This window comes from Emydura macquarii, unplaced genomic scaffold, assembly GCF_026122565.2.
Source record: "Emydura macquarii macquarii isolate MOO-44397 ecotype Brisbane River unplaced genomic scaffold, CSIRO-AGI_Emac_v2 contig_1253, whole genome shotgun sequence".
NCBI classification, from domain to species: domain Eukaryota; kingdom Metazoa; phylum Chordata; order Testudines; family Chelidae; genus Emydura; species Emydura macquarii.
This window is the reverse complement of record NW_027131390.1, coordinates 54,479,070-54,500,683: the sequence shown is the minus strand read 5'-3', so window position 1 is coordinate 54,500,683 and position 21,614 is coordinate 54,479,070. Positions and strand designations below refer to the sequence as shown.

Genomic DNA, 21,614 nt, shown 5'->3' with positions numbered 1-21,614 from the left:
TGCCTTTGAAAATGTTATTCTAGGGCTACCACAGGGATTAAAATTGCAAACTCCATATAGGCTAATATCTAAAACAGCATTCGTTTTCACTTCAGATGTAATTACTTGCCTGTGATATTGAACAGAGGGAAAAAATCAGCCACTGGTATAGGAAAGAAAGAACATATCAGAATATATGGGAGAGTGGTAGTTACACAGTCTAGTGGACAAGCAAATAGAGCTTGGTGCATTGGACAGACTATAAATCAATTTCTGATTCTTCTGGTCAAGTTGTAAATCATAGTTGTGCCACAGTACTGTAGGCTTTTATTTGTTGATGTGCTTGATGTGGGGGTACACACTGCTTAAATTGGGTGCCTTTTGCAAGAAAGAAAAAAAAATTAATTAAAAGATCTGAGCACTAGCTTGTGCTGAACATGGAAATAGAAGCAAGGTCACCATTTAATGTCACAGATTTCCTACAGTTAGTTAATATTACAGGAAAACCCATTTAGTAAAGGCACAATTCCCCCTCACTTCCCCTCATACAATAGGAATACAGTATCTTGCTCCAAAAATAAATACCTTAAAATGTTATCCTTAATAACTGTCCTTTATCCCCAGTATTTACATAGCTAGAGAAAGCTGTTTACATAGAGAAGCTAATGAGAGTTATTCCATGCAATTGATTCAGTAGATTGACTGAGTGCTTTTTTGCAAATGGCCGCTTCTAGCACAGAAGACCTGAGTATGAGTGTGCTATCAGATATCTCTTCCTTTTTGGCTCTGGTGGAACTCATGCGTTGGTTGGCTTTTGGTGGCGTAGGATAGAGCTGCCTTACTAGATAAGCATTTTCTGCCTCCAATTCACAGAATGAGTTACTGTATTCACTGCTAACTAAGTTGAGGGCAAGTTCCACATTTAAAAGGAGGGATTTGAGGCTTACAAAGGTAAGGATAATGACGATGATTCTGGAGAGAAAATTGTGGCAGACCTGTCTAGACCACCTTTAGTCTGCAATATCTGTGCAAAAGAGCTGACTCTCAGAAGAGTAGAGGGGGTGGTGTTCCACATTATTTGTTTATAATTGTTCATTCTCTGATATTGGAGCTTGTATAATGCCCAAAGCACCAAGATCAGGAGACATTTAATCCTAGATTACCATTTTTGTTACTTTTCACATGAATGCTACGTATTAAGCTTCAGTGTGTAATGTAGGCCTTGCGTTTGACATTTAGTTTCTGAATTTGAGCCTCTGCATTTAAGATAGATACATTATTTATTTATCAAGCACTAATCAAGCAGACTTCCTGGAAGATTTGATACTAGGAATTTCTTGACTGACCCTTAAAGGTCACAATTTATTGAGCCAAGCATTTATATAAATACTATTAAATGTCCTCTCTGAACACTGTTTGCTTCATTCTGTTGATGCCTCTGAATTTACATAATCAGCAGTATGTAAACATAAATACTTAAAAATGTGTGTGTTCCAATGGAAAAGTTCTCTGTGTGGCAACTTTTGAGGCAAGAATCTTTTTCTTTCTAGAAGAAAAATAGGAATTTTTCAGTAAGAAAAATATTGCACTATTGGTTTATTTTTTTTAAAAATTCGGAAAGTGGGTAATATGGCATGTAGAAAGTTACATGGAATATAGAGGGTTAATGCTCTATGTTCTTAATTGTAAATTCCAGTAAACATGGTTTCCGCTTTGATCCTATCAGGACTAATTCCTTTGTCACTCTACTAATTAATTCAGCATGCTGGAGAAAAGATGCTAATTTGGACATCAAAGAAGTAGAGGGTGGTTTTTTTTGTTTTTTGTTTTTAATCAGAGTTGTTAAAAAGATAAATTTTACTCCCATTAGACTGAATCTGGAAGCTCAGTCATTTTAGTCTTGTTCCCAATAGTTGAATATAATAAAAAAATATGTTCTTGTTCTCTCAGTATTGGCATAAAAAAACAGCAGCAACCAATATTAGTGTTAATAATGTAGGCTTCTTTAGTGAGATTGCTTCACCCTTAATAAAGAAAGAAAGCTTCTGAATATCAACTTTTTCTGCTTAACCTTTCTTTTTCCTGTTGCCTATAATCAGTTAAACCCCATTGTTGTATTGCTGCAATTGAACTCCAGAATGGATTTGCAGATAGTTAGTATGCACCTACTTTGATTTACCAAAATGTAGCTATGTTTAGAGCTTAATTTAAAAAATTCACATCAGATTTCTAGTTACAGAAAATTTAATAAATTGAACTGGACCACACCTGATTAAATTCATTAGGCAGTGGCCAGATCAGTTTTATCTTTCCACATAGCTTTCTGTGATGGTCTCAGTAGCCTTATGAATGCAAAGTTGGAATGTGTTTACTACAGTACTTAGAACTACTTCCATCTGCAGATAGTTCTGTGCTCAGTCCAGCTATTGAAGTGATCCAAAGCAAATTGAATGGGCTTGAAAATCCCAAGGTCCTTGTGTAACCACTCCCTGCTAGCAAAAGAAACCAAATCTAATTACAGTTCCTCTTGCTCCCGCCTTGCAACCTTTTCTTAGTTTGTGGAAAGGATGGTGCCAGACATGAAAGAAAAGGAAGGCGTGTACCTGCCTTTGCTGAACAGATGCAATTATTCTTTCTAGTGCTTTATTTTAAACTATGACTGACTTGCGCTTTCCAATTGTGTGCACTTGTTCTCCAAGCATGGGGTTCTTCTACTGAGACCTGCTACATATTCTCTAGTTCCTGCAGTACAGTAACTTCAGCAAAGTCTTTACTCCCAATAATAACATACGGCTTGCTTAGCTTCTGTCCATACGTAAACATTAATAACAAACCTTTTAGATATTTAGAAAAACACTAAAAATGTAAAACAAATATTTAATTAACATTGCTGTTAAAATAAACATAAAATGACTTTGGAACAGTAATCACAGGCCATTAATCTGACTCACTAAATTTCTTTACAGCACTGTCTAATACCCTGTAAAAGTGTATGTATGAAAGTAATTAATCAAAGCACAGCATTGCGTCTAGAGAGTATTTCTTCTGCTGTAAAGCTGAGTGATAAAATAACTTAAAACACACGGCAGTAGTGGCAGTCAATAAGCTTTTTATAGTCCCTGTGTGGACTTGAAAATCATACCTTATTAGTATCTTTATCTTTCTTGCTTACCCATTCACTGTTACTTGCATTCAGATTTAATTTTGAGGGTTATTTTTATATTTCTAGTCTTTCATAATGGAGCTGCTTTAATAATCTCAGCATGGGTTTTTTGTTCTTCATTTGCTGTGAAATGGGTGTTTCTGTTATATACACTTTACAAATCACTCTAGGTTTTATTTTCCAAATAATTTCTGGAAATGCCAAGATTTCATGGCATTGTTGAGATATGTGCGTGTTTGTTTGTTTTGTCATGTCTTGGGCCCTGTTGAATTATTTTTCTTTCACCACAGATGTTTGCAATTCCATTCTTTATTAGCTGCAGTGACACCTACCGATAGGGGGAACCTAATTAATGAAAGAATTCCCAATTGCTGAAATTAGCTAGCAAGCTGCTGTAGGACCCTACCCAGCAGATGTTCCTCCTGCTTAGAAGTGTGGGGACTTTATAGACCTCCCTGCTTTTTAATCCTTGAAGCAAATATCAACACATTTGAGGTCTGTTCTGTTCAGCACAGAAATGAAATGTTGCCATGACCACAGCTTTAGGTCTTGCATTTAGGACATTTTTCCCAGGAACAACAGAACAGGCCCATGGAACAGGAGGTTTGCTTTTGTCCTTGAAATCTTGAAATTTAAAAAGGGATGAAGACATGGACAGAATGAACAGTCCTCTAGTGTTTTTTCACAATCTCTTGACATTCACAGTAGAAATATAAACGTTCCCTCTTTTTATACCAGAGTCAATAATATAGTAGTAAATATTCCAGTAAGAAATCTCACATTTGGTATTCAAAGAGTTGATTCAATCAATGTTTCTAATGGAAAATACCTTAGTTATTCTCAGGATGTTGGTGATTTCTTTCAATGGATAAAGCTACTACTAGCAAAGGGAAATCCATCTAAGTAGTACAACACGTTTTCAAGAATAGTACATGGGCTTTCACGTTAGGATGACTCACTCATTTTCATCTTTCTGAGGGCAGGTCACGTAAAGAAAATCCCTCTCTATTTCTGCATGCAGGATTAGTCTGCTCAGAGCATTTGGAATATTGCCCTTGTATAGTGAAAAGCATACTAATGGTTTTATGGCTACAACTGCCTTCATAGGCATTTACACCAGGTAATCACAATATTACATACATTCATAACTTTGCTACTTGTTTTTTTCCCTATATTGTTATTTTAAGTGATTTCATTCCATACAAACCAATCTAGACAGATGCAAGTGGGAGGGTGAACACAATCTATTCATATTTCAGGTCTTCTAATTATATTCGTCCATTTGCTACGTAAATTTTTCAATAAGCAACAGTTCTGTCAGATATTACCTTAAGTGAATTTTGTTATACACAGTGTAGTGAAAAGAGCTTTTAAAGATTAGTGTGCAATAAATTTATTCACTAACCATTTTATTCTTATATCAATCATTTGAATATAAAAGGCATGTTTTACTGTAATCCAGTTATTTGTTGTCTGTAGATTTTGTAAACCTCAAGACTGAAAGCCATTCACTTTTCACAGAATTTTCATCTTAATTTGATTAATTCCACGATGCAGTTATGACAACAGGCTTGTTCCTGTGCCATTAAAGTCAGTGGGAGATTTGTCATTGACTTCACGGAAAAGAATCAGGCCTAATGTGAGGTTAGCAAGGAAAGAATTTGTCCCCTAAACATTAGAGAAATATTTGGCCTGGAGTGCACAAAATTATGCAAAATTACAATAAGTAGAAGTTAATTTCATCAGCCCATGCCCAAGGTAATTTAGAATACATCAGAGAACACAGACCTTTGCAAATATCGTAAATTTCAGGGCATGGTGTATACATACAGTCAAAGAAGATGCTGGATATTTTGTGGTTTTATGCCATACATGTGGTTTTCTAAATTGGTGTTGGATTTTTGCAATTATACACACACACTCTTAATGTCCATGCTTGAATTTTGCTGTACTGCAAAACATCATAAAAATAATTAGGAATAGATTTTGTGTTAGGGTTTAGTAATGAACAGAAGAGGTCAAAATCAGAACATTTTCCCAGCCTTGGACAACATATTGTGTATTTAATATGAAAGGTAAATATTGTAAGCCCACAGGGCTCCAGGGTGAAGCCAAAAATAGCAGGAAAAACTTGTTTTCATCAAGACCAACCCACCATTGCTAGTTTATAATTAGATCTGAACTTACCAATTTGGGGCGACAGCAGTGTTTGTGAAAGAGTTGTCAAATTGGCAGTTATTGCAATCAAAATTGTCCTTTTATTTAAAAAAATATTTCCCTGTGTAAGCAACAGATAATACCCAGACTTGAAAGTCAGAGAGGTTCAGTCTTTTTGTTGCATTTTTTGTTTGCTGCATCTCTAACTTTACCTCCCTGTAACAATACAAAATGCCCAAGAATAATAATCTATAAATACTCATATCAAATACTAGACTCCACAAACCCAGCATTGATACTATGGGGGAACTGTAGGCAGGAAGAATAGAAACAAACTGACAAAGTCAGGTTATGATCAGGACTCAGGAGAAAATGCATCGTCTCTTGAGAATACTGCCATGAGAGATCCTCAGTGAATATGCAGGTGCTAGAAAACAGAATCTTTTCCCATCCAACCTGCAGGTGTTGGACTCAGTTGTTTGGGTGGGGTTATAACATCTGCAAGGTCCCATCCAGCTCTTCTTTCGTGCCTGTGTCTTTTCACCTCCATGTCCATCTCTCTTGCTCAGTCCCACTCGCTCTCTCAATCGCTGTCTCGCATATATGTATACACACTCACCTCTACCTGTCTCTTCCTGACTGCTGTGTTTCCCCCATCAGATTGTGGAAAACTCCCCATCACAGGTATGAGGCTCCGCAGTCACTGGAGACCACAGGAATATAGAAGCTGATAATGGAGCTTTCCACTCATGAAGAACACAGTTCTGTCTGTTGTGATTCTGATAGCACCAGAATGAGATGGGACTATAGAAAAAGAACCAAGAATGGTTGGTTGGTGAGGCACGTGTGTGTTTGGAACAGGGATCCCTGAAAGAGAGGAATGAATCTTATGGAGCAGCAGGCCACTGGTGGTTTAAGTAGGATGTGGGGCTAGGGCTGCTACTGCAAAGATGTGGGAAAGAGTAAGATGAGGTATCTATAGACACCCCCCCCCCATGCCTCCAATATGCCCAGTCTCCCTCCTTATTCCATTGCAAAGAACCATCATGGAGCTCTTGTGCACCATGTGTAAGGGAGGGTCAAGTCCTCCTGCCTGGCACCTCTGCTGCTTTTCCCCCTCTCCTCCATCTTCACCATATCTCTTTCTCTCACCCTGAGAGTGGCTGCTGTCATAATGGAAATGCCTTATTTATCAGCAAAATTGGCCCTTTGGCATCTAATGACTTAATTTTTCTGTGGGCTCAAGCCCATTGATTAAATTCACTGGCAATGTGGATCGTTACTTTAGGAGTCAGAGGCTATGTTTACACTTGGAGCGAGGGGTGCGAGTCCCATCTCGCACATACAGACTCATGCTAGCTCTCATCAAGTTAGCATGGTCAAAATAGCAATGTTGCTGCAACAGCACAGCCTACCACTCCCAGTACAAACCCTCCTGGACCTCATGGATGCAGATTCAGGGCAGCTAATCTGTTCCACTGCTGCCCACTGCATATGATACCATCGCTACACTACCATTTTTAGCCCGCTAACTTGATGAGAGCTAGTGTGAGCATGTCTGCGTGAGCTGGGCATTGCACCCCTAGCTCCAAGCGTAGACATAGTCTGACTGAACATTCGCAGAATTCCAGCTTTGGTCAAAGGAGGTAGATGATTTACAACTTAAGTGTTTGTAGTGTAGTTCAGCTATCGTACTGGAGACAGTTTGGACTGAAATGAAAAATAAGAAGGATAACCAAGGAAATGTTACTAACTTCCATAGAACAGCCTGAAAAGTTGTAAGTGTATTAATGAAGTTAAAATACAGCATGCTCAATGAATCAATAATTTTTGTAAGTCATTAGCCTTAATTTTCATGTAAAGGCACTTGAAAGGTTGGAATATGATAAAAATGACTGCTCATTTTGTGACCTGTGACATTCAGGATTTCAGATTTGGGAGTTGCAGGGGTTAGTATTTGGTAGGCCATAATGCCGTGTGTGTCCAACCTCAAGATCTAACTCAATGAGAAATGAAATGTAGCTTTGGCACATAGTAACCTCTTGCAAGCTCTGTGAAGTAAGGAATATATTTTTACATGTCTTTGTACAGTGCATAATACAATGAAACCCCAGGACTGATTGGGGTCTCTGGGGCACTCTCATAAATGAAATATTAAATAATAATATATTATTAGATAGAAAGTAAAAGCATTTAAAAGGGGACTTTTGTGAACTAGCTATCTCTCTAATCTAGCAATAGAGCAAGATTTGTTTTTCATGCTGATTGCACCTTCCTATGATTTTAAACAAAATTCAACCCTGTATCTTTAAATTAAAGCCATATGTGAACAAGTGACAACTTTTACTGATCGGAGCAGAATATGTGGTCAACTCTGTATGTTGGCACAAAAGATTGCTCTGAAGATTGCTTTCAGAGAGCCTATTTTCTGGTAAGAAGAACCTTCAGCTGCTTTGAAATGCGTGCTGATAATAGCTTAGCATAGCAGTCCCTTTCATTTCAGGTCTTTGGGGGTGGGGCGAGGGAGTAATTTCTCTAACGCACAATGTCTTTAAAATCTCAAGGTTCAAATACATTCATAATCAATTACTGTATAAATGGTCTATAGTCAGAATAATTGGTCATTTATTTTATTATGTTGTGCTTTTGCGATAGGTCCCTTACTTTAGGCAATAGCTCTCTGTTATGGTCGCTTAAATCTCCAGCTTTGTTCTGTGCTCAGTAAACAGTGCATTTTTCCTCCACTAATTTTTTCCTCTTCCCTGACCATTCCCTAATGCCTTACTCAGATTTGGGAAGAAGAAAGAGGAGAAAGATGGGAAAGCTGACCACAAAGGAAATCCAAAACATGGCACTCTGAGAGAAGAAGAACTAGAAAAGATGAAAGATGAGCGTGAGAGGTGAGTAAATCATGTAAACATCTATGTTGATTAAAAGAACAGAAGGCAAGGACCTCCTATGGTAGGAGGGAAAGCCAGGGCAGTTGTTCCAGGCCTGGGTCGGTGATATGCCAGCCCAGCCCACCGGCAGTAGATCTCTGTAATGAATTATAGAATCATAGAAGATTAGGGTTGGAAGGGACCTTTGGAGGTCATCTAGTCCCGCCCTCTGCTCAAAGCATGACCACATCAGCCAGGGCTTTGTCAAACCAGGCCTTAAAAACCTCTAAGGATGGAGATTCCTCCACCTCCCTAGGCAACCCATTCCAGTGCTTAACCACCCTCCTCGTGAAAACTTTTCCCCCCTAATATTCAACCTAGGGACAACAACGTTAGGCCAGTCTTCTGACTTTCCCTTTGTGAGGCTGCTGCTGTGATGGGCTACTGCATAACAGCATCTGTTCTACTTCCTTTGCTTCTCTGACAGGACTTCATGCATTCTCTGCACCGCCTGGTGCAGCAGCTCCTCTTCAGGGCCTATGATACAAAATGCAAGTAAGAGGAGTGTCTCCTGAGGCCAGGCCTCATTTCTCCTCCCTCCCTCTCAGTGCTGTGAGCTGCTACTTCTGGAGCTCCATGCATTGGGCTCCCCATCTCCTCCCTAAGGCAGTCGGAACAGCTTCTTATAATCTCTAGGCTCCCTTTCCTCCTACAACCCCCAAAGTGGTTTCCAGCGCTGCAGGTCTCTTCTGACTTTGGCTGATTCTAGTGCCAGTCAATACGTTTTATGCTTTAAGTGCAGCTTTGGTATATTCATCTTTGTTATTGTCTCCTTTTTTGGGTTGTGTTCACTTAAGGCTGTAGAAGAAATTAAACTCTAGATTCATGTTGTAATAATATTTAGTACAGAAATGCTGAAGAGGCCCAAGGGCAATGGGAATAAAATAGAGCCCAAAAGTTAGGATAGGTTCTGAGAGACTGAAGAACAATTGTAAACCAAAGAGTTTTTATTTTACTTCTGTTTTTTCATCTCTCATAAAATATGCCTGTCCCATCCATAATCTCAACAGCCTGGCTGCCTTTCCAGCCCAATAGAACCAATAGTTTTACTTCTCCCGGCTTCCATCTTCGTTCTTTAAAAGCCTGGAAAAATAGGTAATCCTTACAGTGCTGCCCTGAAGGTGAGCAAACTCTTCTCTCCTCCTCCCCAAACAAGACTAGCCTTCTGGATGTAACCACATTACCGCAAAGTGGGTCTTTGTTCCCTTCAGTAGATGGTGCGCATAAGAGGTTAACGAGTTTGCTACAGTTGCCATCAAGGGGTCATAGTCTCTTAGCTCAAGCAACGCTTTTTGTGTGAGAGGTCCCACACTGCATATTATCTGTGGAGGGAGGCACACTGCTGGGCCCTCCTTCCCTCATTAGAATATTCTGCTCATTGGGATAATGGGGAAAAAATGGGCATCACTGCTTTCTCAGTGTACCTAAGCAGCTGCCTCTTTGCAGAGATGTCATACACACAGGAGCTAAAGGGACAGCTCTACCTTTGTGTTGCTGGTCACTAGCCATTTGAGACATCTACCCTCCCTTAATGTGCTGTGGCCCAGTTGGGGGGCTATTGCACAATGGATTTTAGTCATATGACCTAGTAAACTAATGGGATTTGATTTGGAAAAAAACCCCAAAGGTCACTAATAATATTTATTCCACTCATTTCAGGAGATGGTAGGCTATTTAGTTGCTGCAGTACTGATATTGGATATACTTACCCAATGTTTTAAATAGATAGTTTATCTAAATTAAATAATGTCAGGGTAGGATTTATGCCATTTGCTTTAAAATTGCTGTAGCATGTCCCTGATTTTGCCAGGCAGTGGAGTGCCTTCTTTATTTTAAACTGCTGATTCCCAATTTGGATGCTGGCAATTTGAGAGGTATGTGTCCTTCATTTTAAAGAAGCCAGTGTCTTTTATTAGGATACTGGCAAGCTAAAAAGTATGTATCCCATCTGTGAAAGGGCCAGTGTCATTTACTAAATCGTTGGCAGACAAAAAGGAATGAGCCTTTCTGTCTAAAGGGCTAATGTTCCAATTGCACATGAGATAATTGTTCTTAACATTTCTTTAGTGTTAACAACTTTTTAAAAAATCATAGTCACTGACTGACTGTACATTGGTAAGGATGTATTAGAAAGAGGCAGCCTAATATCTTCATCATTCTGTTTTCTTTTCTTTATAATGATTTAACTTTCTGACCTGGAAGTGTTTGGACTGAAATAGAGAACAGCAGGTGTGTTGAGAACTTAGATGAGAACTTAGAGGAGTTATTTTTAACTCACTTTCTTGATTCTTATTTGATTCTTCTTCCACAATGCAAAAGAATAGAAATATCACCCTCTCTCCTTGAGGTAATTCTGCTTACATGGGTAAATTTTTTTTTTAAATCCTCAATTCCCAAAAGCGGTATAACATATACTGTATATACAAGCAGGTCATGACAGTTCTCTGAATAAAACAAGAATATAGTTCTATGTGTTTGGCAGTTCAAGACTACCTACAGACTGACTTTTGAACCCTATCTTGTATTACTGGTTCCAGGATAGCAAAGATTTTATCAGTGATAAAGGAAAAGTACATGCTGTTGCAGATTTTCTCACAACATATTTCTGTGCAAGAATGATATGAGCGGTTGATTAAGATCAGCCTCAAGATAAGTAACCCAGTTTAAAGGAAATTGAGTACTTTATATTGTTGTTGTCTATTCACCTATGATGATGCTCAGGAAGACAGTAAAGAAGAGTTTTATAGCTGTGTCCCAAGATTCAGTAATCCTATAATGTATAATGTAATTCAAGCCTAAGATTTTAATGCACATATTGGCAAAGAAAACCATGCGGAGAGTACACCCCATAGATCTCTCTGCTACTATGACTTCACTAACTGCAATTCTGCATATGTTGACTCATCTTTAACAAACCAGGCTTCACTAAAGATTTACTAGAATGTAAGCATCATATTTTAAGCTGCACTCTTGTGTGGAGTGAAATGTGTTTATGACAGAACTAACAAGTGCTTAACTGTAGAATGATGGGCTACAGAACTGCAAACAAAATAATCTCATAACTAACCTTCACAAAGTATTAATTACTTTTCTAATTTTGACTTTCATAAGCGATATTAATTACCTATCTAATTTTACCTTTCCATGAATAGTTACTTGAGTCATTTTTATTCAGAAGTCTCAATTCCTAGAATAACAAACTTAGCTTGGCTGCTTGAGGTTGTATTTCAGTTAAATGCTGACTGCCCGGGTTTTTCAAAAGTCTGCCACACTAACCAATACTCCTTCACCACACATGCACATCTGACAAATTTTTTTTCAGACCCTGAGCTGTCTATATCAAGTGTTAGTGGAAGAGGTCAGAGTAGCTGATTTTTGGGATGGGTGGATAGGATTAATGATCAAGGCCATTTCAGCATCCTAGCAGCTGTGGACCTTGCATGATTTTAGGAGGTTGGGTTTGCATGCACTGCACATTTGGCATGCCTCCAAAAGCACAAGATCTCTGTGGAGTGTGTTTTCCAATAGGAAGTGCATTTTCAACTTAGAAGAATAGAATTTTTTTTTGGAGTTTTGTAAGGTGTAATTATTCCACCGCAATAAAATATTTCATAAAGTCCATGGGGCATCAGACTGCACATATGACCCTTAAGAGGGGAAATGTTGTTGCTGTAACCATTTACATCTTATTTCCATTCTATATCTTTCTTCTTTAACTCTTTCTCTTCTGTGTTCTCTTTCCTTGATTCTCTGTACCAGTTTTGTATCATCAACACATCCTACACTAAAATGTGAAGGTAAACATCATTATTATGATTATTATTTACAGTGCTGTCTGGAAAAAAAGAATTCCATTTTGCAAAAATAATTTGATGTTTTGAAATTTATTTTTGTTCCACATCAGAACAAAACTAAGACCTTTCATAATTGTTCATGAAAGAACATGAGAGAGAAATCATTAAATGTTCACTGGGCCAGAGAGAGACTGATTCTATAGCCTAGACACTGGGCACTTACCGGCAATGTGGGGGAGCCAGGTTCAAGTCCCTGTTCCAGTTCAGGCTGAGCCATGACTTAAACCTGAATTTTCCATATCCCAGCCCTAACCACCAGGCTAATGGCTGTTTTGGGGTGAGTTTCTCTGTGATTTTGCTTCCTGAACATGAAAAACTTTCCCAACGAAGACTATACATTCCTGGAAAAAGTTTGTTTCAATAAATTGGCATGTTCCATTGAAAAATTCCTCACCTGTTTTAATTATTTATTGTTTATATTATACTAGTTTCTACAGGTCCCAACCAAGATCAGGTCTTCATTGTGCTTGACACTGTAAAAACACATGCTAAGGCTCAGACCATGCCCAAAGTGCTTACAGGGTAGATAGAAAAGATAAAGGGTTGGAGAAAGAAAATAGTATTATTATCCTTTTTTTACATATGTCAATTCAGTGATTTGTCCAGGGTCACAAAAGGAAGTTTCTATCAGAGCTGGGAACTGAGCCCACATTTCCTGAGTCTCAGTCTACCGCCTCAACTAAAAAACTACCTTTTTTTTCCCTAAAATCTGTATTACATGCTCTGATTGATGTTACTACAGGTTTGAAGTGGTTAATGGAAATTTAGGATATTAGCCTTACTTTCTCAGTTATAGCCTTATCTGTATCTAATTGCATATGAAGTCAGCACCTCCTCTAGATTTCACAGTTTATTCCTTTTTTCCACTCCTTCAGCCTTTCATTGCTCATAGTAGTACATATGACTAAATCCTCACAGAAGAATGTCAGCACTTTATGGCAATATTGTATTAGGAGGTTTTCCTTACCCGGCTATTTGATTCCCTGAGCTGGTAGTTTGTCGTTCCTAATGCAAGTCAAATGGTTCATTGGACTGAGGCCCTATTTTAAATAAACTCATCATTTTGTTCCTGGTTCAGAGGCTTTGGCCATAATTAAACCTCAGCTTCAAAGGGCTAGAATCTGCCTATAAAAGGAATAAATGCAAATACTGTCTCTAAGGCTGATTTTTTTTAAAATGTTGTTCAATCTGAGTCAAATTTATATTTTTAGTATGTTCACAGTCAGTTACTACAAAATTATCATTTTTTTATATTTTGAAAACAAGATGTTGTTTTAGTAAATTATCAGATACTGGAAGAGCTGGTCATTTTATTTATTTAATTTTTTCAACCAAGACTTTTTCCCCTCCATTCCTGTCTAACTCTTGTGGGGCTGCCTTTTAATTTTCTAACATTTGAAAACTATTGTAAAACAAACAAGAAAAATATATTAGGTACTTGAGCTTTATATGTAGTAATTTATTCTCTTTTCAAATGCAAATAAAGTGAATATCAGTTGAAAAAGAACTATTTTTTCCTGTTTGTTTAGGATTATTTTACTGGAGTATCCCTGCTGAGACCAAAGTCTCCTTTCCAGCAGAGTTGAACATCTTACAGACGTTAGAATAAAATTTCACTAAATGAAGTTCCTTATTGACACTGGGATGATTTTAATAAGTAACATATGACTTAGTGAATATAAAGGCACACTCTGTACAGAATAATGTTCTGCACTTGTTCCTTATGAGAGGTAGCAAGTTTATTTTGTTAATTAAACCTTAGTTTTGTGTTTTTCATTGGAATTAATTGAGGAGATTTAAAGTAGCATTAAGTTTTTGTGCAGAACGGTAGGAAAGCAAAGGGAATATCTGGCCCTTATTTTCAACAACTGGCCTGAACAGAATGGTTAGGTCAGAGCAAATCTTAAACTTGGAGAAAGTTAATTGGATTCAATTTCTACATTCAAGATTCTAAGTTTTCTTTATTTTTCAGAATCCTTCCAAAAGTTGCTGAGACCTTCTCCCTTGTCTTATCAGTTGCTGCATTTGTTTTCCATTCCCATAGTTTAAATCAATACATGTGTTTTTTATATTTGGCAAACTGAAATTTAATTTTGTAGCTGCTTGATCTCCGTACAAACGAAATGCATCTTACAGAAATAAAAACATTCAGAGAGAAAAACATTTTGAGAGAATACTAGTGAGTGAAAATCTATTCCTGTTCTACCATCGTTTATTTCATTTTATTTAATTATGGAGGATTTGTGTGTTACTGGAAATCGAAATGAAAACCGGAATAGCCACATGAGCTGCAATCTGATAAACCAGCCAGCTATTGTTTGGAATGAGAAGTGGATGCTTGTGGTGTTCAAAAACAAACCCTTAAAACAGGTTGAACTGTACAGTACATTTGAAAACCTACACACACAGATTGCTAACAAACCCCTGTGGCTTTTGTGTCTGTGCTATAGTCTGCTGAGTCTTGGATTATTATTATTATTTTATTTTAATAAAAATAAAAACCTGAAGATGGTGATATTGATTCTTTGATATAATCTTATTAATTGATTTTATCACAGCTCAACTCTGGGAAGACCAGACCAGTTTGGGATGCCTGTGTTTTTGTATCACTCTTTACTAAGGGTTAATCCAACATGGCATTACTGTTCATTGAATATTCCTGACTTTGCAGCACAGCTAGGTCCTGTGGTTTAGACAAAATAAAATGTTGGATGGGATCCCAGTTTTAATAGTCCCAATTTATTATAACCATTGAACCCTGATCAGATCACGGATTGGATTAGATCCCAGTTTTTTAAATGTTCCAATTTATTGCTGCCTTGGAACCTTGATAACAATACATATTTGATTAAGGCTTCAGTTTTCAAAAAATTCAAGTTAATTACTTGTAGATTCTTATTAGATCATAGTAGTGTAGTATGGTATGTAGGGGCTATGAAAAAATGACTGGCTGATGTTGCGCAGGTCAAGGTCATCGCTTCATTTTGTGCTGACAGTATAAAGTTCTCAGATTTCTGTTTATTACAGTGGCAGCACTTGCACTGGACAGGGGCACAGATGAATCCCGTCCTATTGATTCTAAGTGGTTCTCATTTTAGATCTGCTTCTGCTATACATACCGGAACGTGTAATAAAAGCCTGCCATTGAGTAGGGCAGGACTGATATTTGGCTTTGACTGACCGATGTCAGTAATCATCTCCCACCTTTCATAGGTCACAACATTGCATTTAGAACCCAGTGGCAGATTTTGGGCTTCCAGTTCCAATTTGTTGTTGCTAAAACAGAATTTACTCCGACAGACTCAGCAAACTACATACTGCTACAAAGGAGGACACCTCCAGTACAGTGCTGGTCTGGGACTTGAGCCCAGAATGTTCTGGCTCAGAATAGAACACTGTACTGGCAGTGGGAGCCAGACTGATGCACGGTATGGATTATTTGACAGATGATCTTTTTGTCCAATCACCAGTCTTCTTTCCCAGATGCCATAGTCTGTGGCCATTCAGCACTTTCCAATATGTCGTAGTCCGGCCCCCTAAAAAACCCCAAAATTTCATCTCTGTAGCATAGTCTCACTGGCTTGCCCTTCATTGAGATAATAATTTCACTATGTTCTGGATGCTCTTTTTCGGAGGTGCTGGCTGGCCAACCAAAAAGTGAGAACATTTTGTTGGTAATGGTCTGACCCTCTCTTGAGTAAAATGCCAAGCTGTGATACTTTTTGTTTTGTTTGAAGATACACCTTTAAAATGATGCTGTCAAAGAGAATTATAACTGATTGCATTATTAACTGCTTACAAGCTAAAAGTATACTTCATAGGAAACATGGGATTAAAACAGAACTTGAAAAAGCAACATTTAATAAGAACTATCTAGTTTTGTTACTGCTGCTGGAAAGCTTAGTTGCCGAGAGACAGATTGGGACAGATCCTCGGCTAAGGGTAATTCTCTTTTCCATTGCTCAAGCAATGCAAAGGGCACTTCAAGTTGACTTGACAGGGGAATTTTCAAGTGCCATATGGGCTGGATCGACACATTCTGCTGCACACAGGGAGCATTCAAAGATGGGGGCTCAAGCATGCCACTTTTCTCGTGACCCTGGACTCACAGAATGATTCCTAGGACACAGTATCATCTGGCATAAGTTAGAGAAGCCTGGTGACTGCTCTAACTTACCACTGAAGTTAGTTCAGTTTCTTGCCAAAACCAGTGTCAGAGCAGGCAAAAAAATGGCTAGGAAAGCCACCATTGCCTTCCCCCTCAGTATATACAAGACTATATGACCATCAGCACCTTGCGTCAGCATGTGCTTGGGGCAATACCATAACTACAGACAACTTCTCACTCCCCCTCTCTGCCAAAGAGTCTAAGAAACAAGTTTGTAAGCATGGGCAGTCAATGAGAGAGATTTTGTGTGTGCGCGCGCAGTGCGTGTATTTAAGTTTCCATATCAGATTTAGTACTGGAAAAACTAAAGATCCTAAAAGCCACATCTCTTCATGTTTGTTCATCCCAATTTTAAATCACAGACTATTAACTAAAAAGTCAACCTTTCATTCCCAAACTCAGGGTAGGTAGACTCTGTATATGTGTCTATAAACATAAATTGAATACAATATATAATAAAGAAATTCTTAGGGGAAAGTCATATCACATGAATATCGTTTTGAAACTTCCACTCTTAGAATTTCTTTCAAATGGAGAAAAATAATACTATTTATACTCTCCTAATACTTTGTGCTGTGAGCTCATCAGCTCTTGCTAGCTAAGCAAAGTTGTGACAGGATAGTGTTTGAACAGGAGGCTTTCCAAGAACACCTAGCTGCTACAGGAAATGGTGTTGGTGACTGAGTAGATGTCAGTCTTCCCTCTGAGTAGGTTGTGAACCAACGTTGCAGATAGTGTCTTTGAACGCAATGTCAAATCAAAATCTTTGCATACTGTGATCTGTACAGATCACGTGGCATTTTTCTTAAGAGCAGTGGTATTAACCTTGGTGTTTTTGCCAGATTCCAACTCTGATGCTCACTAAAGCTGAGTGGGTAATGTGCAGCGAATAATTTTCCTCCTATGGTTATTCTGCAATTTCCTCACATTCAATCATTATTCATTTTATCTGGTGGTTTACTTTTGAAATGTTTACTTTATGAGTAGATCATAGATATTCAAAACTTGAGCTGTGTTGTGTAGCTGTGATTGTTTTGTTTCTTTTCCTTGATTGGTTAAGTCGCAAGGGCTTTGGTGAGAATATTTGCATCTGCAAATACTTGCCTTCTGCAATTCTCTTTCTCTGACTGTTTGTTACAGTGAAAGTTGAAACAAACACAGAAGAGAGAAAACCAGAAGTTGATAAAAACCAAAGCAAAATGGCCTGTAGCCACTGGGGGAAGGTCTGCCGCTTGCACTATGGGCTCTTCTCCCACACTGCTGCCAAGCATCATTGACTGACTTTGTCGTGTCCTTTCATCTGTCAAGATGCTCAATGGCCATACCAAAGCAAATTCACTGAAAACAATTGAAATTACATTAGTGGAAAACCTAATATAGCATTCACCCTGCTGGTCAAAAAGTAGTAAATGTTCTAGTAAGTATGTTTTGCGTACCTAAATTTCTCCCGTACTTTAAATTAGATAGTGTTGCTGTACGCTGTTAAACTGCCATGTTTCACCATAGAGGTGGTTGTGCACAGTGGGGGACAAAGTAATCCCTCTAGTATGTCTCTCCTAGCGTCTTTGCAGGGATGTTGCAACTTACAAAATTAGGGTTTGATCCTACATGGCACAGGTTTGGTAGGGGTAGGGATGTGAGCTCAGGGTAAAGAGTGATGAGGAGGTGCAGGAATATGAATCTGCATTAAGGAGTGCACTGCTGCACGACTGCCTGTTTACTCCAGCCTACTAATGTCAAAGAGGAAAGTGGAGTGCACAGTGCAGAGTAGCTAAGTGCAGCACCTCACCATGTCTCCTGAGACACATTTATTCTCTGCCTACAAGCTGTCCCTTAGTTACCTTGCTTTCTTAAGGATAGAAAGTGGGGGTGTGTGCAAGAGGCTTGCGACTAACTTCCACCCAGTGCAGAGGACTGGGCCTACAACATTTTCTTGGTTGGACACCTACAAAGCCTACGCTCATGGCAGCAAAATCCCCAGTGTAGATGCAGCTATGCTGATAGAAGTTTTGCCCTGCATCTTGTTACAGTTGTCTACAGTTATGCAAACTGGGTGCAAAACACTCTATCAGCTTAGAATAGTAGAGTTTTACACTCATGTATATTACTATACAGAGTGCAAGGCAATTGAAAAGAAGTCCTGGGAGTCAAGCTGGTTTCTTTCCTTTTTATACTTGATATCTAGTAATAACAACGCTTCAGATTCACTTACACTGGTCCAATCCAGTGGCCTCCAGATGATACCCTCAGTTACCCATTGTTTTGGGGATTAAAAAATAAAGCACCAAATTATGAGAAATACTTAAACTTCCACTTTAAAATATTGGGCCTGCCCAGAAAATAAGAGATTGACAAAACACACATGAGACTTTTAAAAGTAACAAATACAGGTTATGAATAAGATTTACTAATACTGGTATGAAAAGTTTGTGTGCATGTCAATAATGAAAAATTAAAAAGTTTTAAAAGCATTTGGCCTGATGCTACCCTCAGATATTCACATGAAATACCCATTCACTTTAATGAGTGTTGCATTTGAGGGTCTAAAGGCAGAATTTATTTGGTCCACTTTCATGTAGATGAATGAAAATATGTTTTAGCCACTGAAATATAGGCTAAGTCTACACTGCAGGGTGAAGTCGACTTACCTAACATTGATTTTCAGCCGCCGATTTTTAGAAGTTGCTGGAGCATGTCCACACCATGCTCCTTGCTCCAGGGTGGTGCGTCCACACTCACCATGCTTGTGTCAACAGTCAAAGCACTGCACTGTAGGTTGCTATCCCACAGTGCAACTAGCCATGGGGGCTGTTGGGACGAGTTTCATTGTCCCATGATGCAACACTCCTTCCCCCTCCCTTCTTGCCCCAAACAAACAGGAAACTGGTTTCTCACTGTTTGTTTATGCCCCTGCGCTTGCCATTGCTGCAGAGAAATGGAGCAAGCTCAACTCTGCACTATTATTGTGAGCATCACAAATACATTGCGGTTTATCCTGGAGTATTTTCAAAGGAGAACCCGAAGCACAGGCAACAGCGATGTCCCCAAGGCTGCCCTGCTACAAGCCATCGAGTGGAACAATACCTGATTGCTGCAGGCTGTTATGCATCATCTGCAGTCCATGGAGCACCGGTTCTGGTCCCAGGAAACAAGCACAGACTGGTGGGACCGCATCGTTATGCAGCTGTGGGATCATGACTAGTGGCTGCAGAACTTTCGCATGTAAAATGCCACTTTCCTTGGACTAAGCGGAGCTGGCCCTGTCCCTGAAGCACATGAATACTCGCTTTGAGACAAGCTCTGACAGTGGAGAAGCGAGTGGCCTTCGCTTTCTGGAAGCTGGCAACCCCCGACTGCTACCGTACAACTGGGAATCAGTTTGGAGTTGGTAAATCTACAGTGGGAGCTGCTGTGATTCAAGTGTGCAGGGCCATCAATAGACTTCCGCTATGAAGGGTAGTGACTTTGGGAAATGTGCAGAACATAGTGGACGGGTTTGCCGCAATGGGGTTCCCAAACTGTGGGGGGGCCATCTATGGCGCACACATCCCTATCTTAGCTCCTGCCCACCTAGCAACAGAGTACATTAACCGCAAAGGTTACTTTTCCATGGTGCTGCAGGCCCTTGTAGATCACAGGGGTCGGTTTACTGACATCAATGTGGGGTGGTCTGGAAAGATGCATGACGCGTGCATATTTAGGAACTCGGGGCTGTTCTCTAACATGCAGGCGGGCACTTCCTTCCCAGACCAAAAAAATTCACATCGGGGATGTGGAAATGCCAATAGTGATCCTGGGGGATCCTGCTTAACCCTTGCTCCCTTGGCTAATGAAGCCGTACATCGGGCACCTTGACAGCGACAAGGAGCGTTTTAATAACAGGCTAAGCATTTGCAGAACAGAGGTGGAATGTGCGTTTGGGTGTTTTAAGGCCAGATTGAGAAGTCTCCTTACTAGGCTGGACATGAGTGAAAAGAACATCCCATCAGTTATATCTGTGTGCTGTGTTCTGCATAATGTGTGCAAAGCGAATGGGGAAAGGTTCCCCCAGGGTTGGGCTGTGGAGACAGAAAGACTGGCCGACAATTTTGAGCAACCAGATGGCAGCAATATACTCAGTCAACCGCAGACCGCTTCGCCTTCAGGAAACACTGAAAACCAGGTTCTGCAATGAGATGCAGTAATGTTTTCTGTTGTATGTTTGGTGTCTTTGCTTACCATCCCTCCTACCATCGGTATCAGCATCCTCCAAAGCCCTCCCCAAACAAGCTGTGAATTAATAAAGAGACATTTATGGAAAAGATGCAAACTTTTCTTTAACATTCAAGTCGGTGGAGGTGGGGGACGAATGTTCATTCAGTCTCAAGGGGTAGCGTGGTTGCTTGCAGGACAGTTGTCAGCAGGGCCACCGCAGCTTTCTGCTTGCCTTCACCGGGGTGGAATACACCACATACTGCAGCCTGGCCAGTCTCTTCCGAGACTGTTTGGGGAGACAATGGGGGGAGAGCAGCAAAGCCATAGGTGGAAGAGTGTTCTGGAGGGGCTGCAGCAGGACTCCGTCCGGCCGCCGCTCCTCCTGAAACTCCACAAGCCACCTGAGCATGTCTGCCTGATCCCGCATGAGTCGCAGCATCTCCTGCTGGTTACTGTGATCCTGCTCCTGCATGGCTCTTCAATCCTCCCTGTCCATGTTCTGGGACAAGGTCAAACACCACGCTTGGAGCTCTGTCTCAGCGGCCACAGAGGCATTCATGAGCTTGCCAAACATGTCATCCTGTGATTTTTTTTTTTCTTCTTTCTGATCTGCGATAGTCTTTCTGCAGCACTTCTTGGAGGGGGGACAAGGCCGAGGTGTCTGCAGAATGAAAAGAAATACACAACGTTGCCATTGTTAGCAGACCCAGAAAACTGAAGCAACTGCAACAATGTATAAAATACTCCCCTTAGTGTGCGCAAGGCAAAGCCAGACCCGCATTCCATTACGAGAATCTCGGAAGGGTCGGCTCGCCATGCTGTTACAGAGATGGTAAGCCAGGGGCACTTTACTCTGCTATAGAAAGGATTAATGATCTCTAAAAAGCTCATTTAAAATGTCCTGACTGGGCGCCACGGTTTAATTAAGGTAACCGTTTAGTGATGAGGTAGCCACAGTGGATCTGAGGACAGCGTGAGTGGGTTAATAGTCTCATCAGATACCTTTTGGAAAATAATTTAAGTGTCTCAGTAGGACAATACAAAGAGGACTAGAGAGATAGAGGGTATCGGCTTTATAGCTCGGGTACTTTAAACATGCACCGTCTTCCCTAGGTGACTATGAGCAATATCAGTCCCCTGAGGGTAATGCATGAGGTAAC

At 39.7% G+C, this 21,614-nt stretch overlaps 1 protein-coding gene across 8 annotated transcripts in view; it reads left to right on the top strand.

The window, feature by feature from the left end:
- PARD3B (par-3 family cell polarity regulator beta) overlaps positions 1-21,614 on the top strand; it is a 656,325-nt gene that overhangs the window by 514,099 nt on the left and 120,612 nt on the right. For 6 of the 8 annotated variants that reach the window (XR_010919815.1, XM_067548843.1, XM_067548841.1 and 3 more), the window contains one exon: positions 8,089-8,199. Coding sequence is in view for 5 of the 8 variants with exons in the window: in XM_067548843.1 (XP_067404944.1) it covers positions 8,089-8,199 (111 nt within the window). In the remaining 3 variants the exon portion in view is untranslated. Of the gene's footprint in view, positions 1-7,618; positions 7,795-8,088; positions 8,200-21,614 lie in introns of those variants that run through there. The other 2 variants (XM_067548846.1, XM_067548848.1) reach the window with 2 other exon arrangements.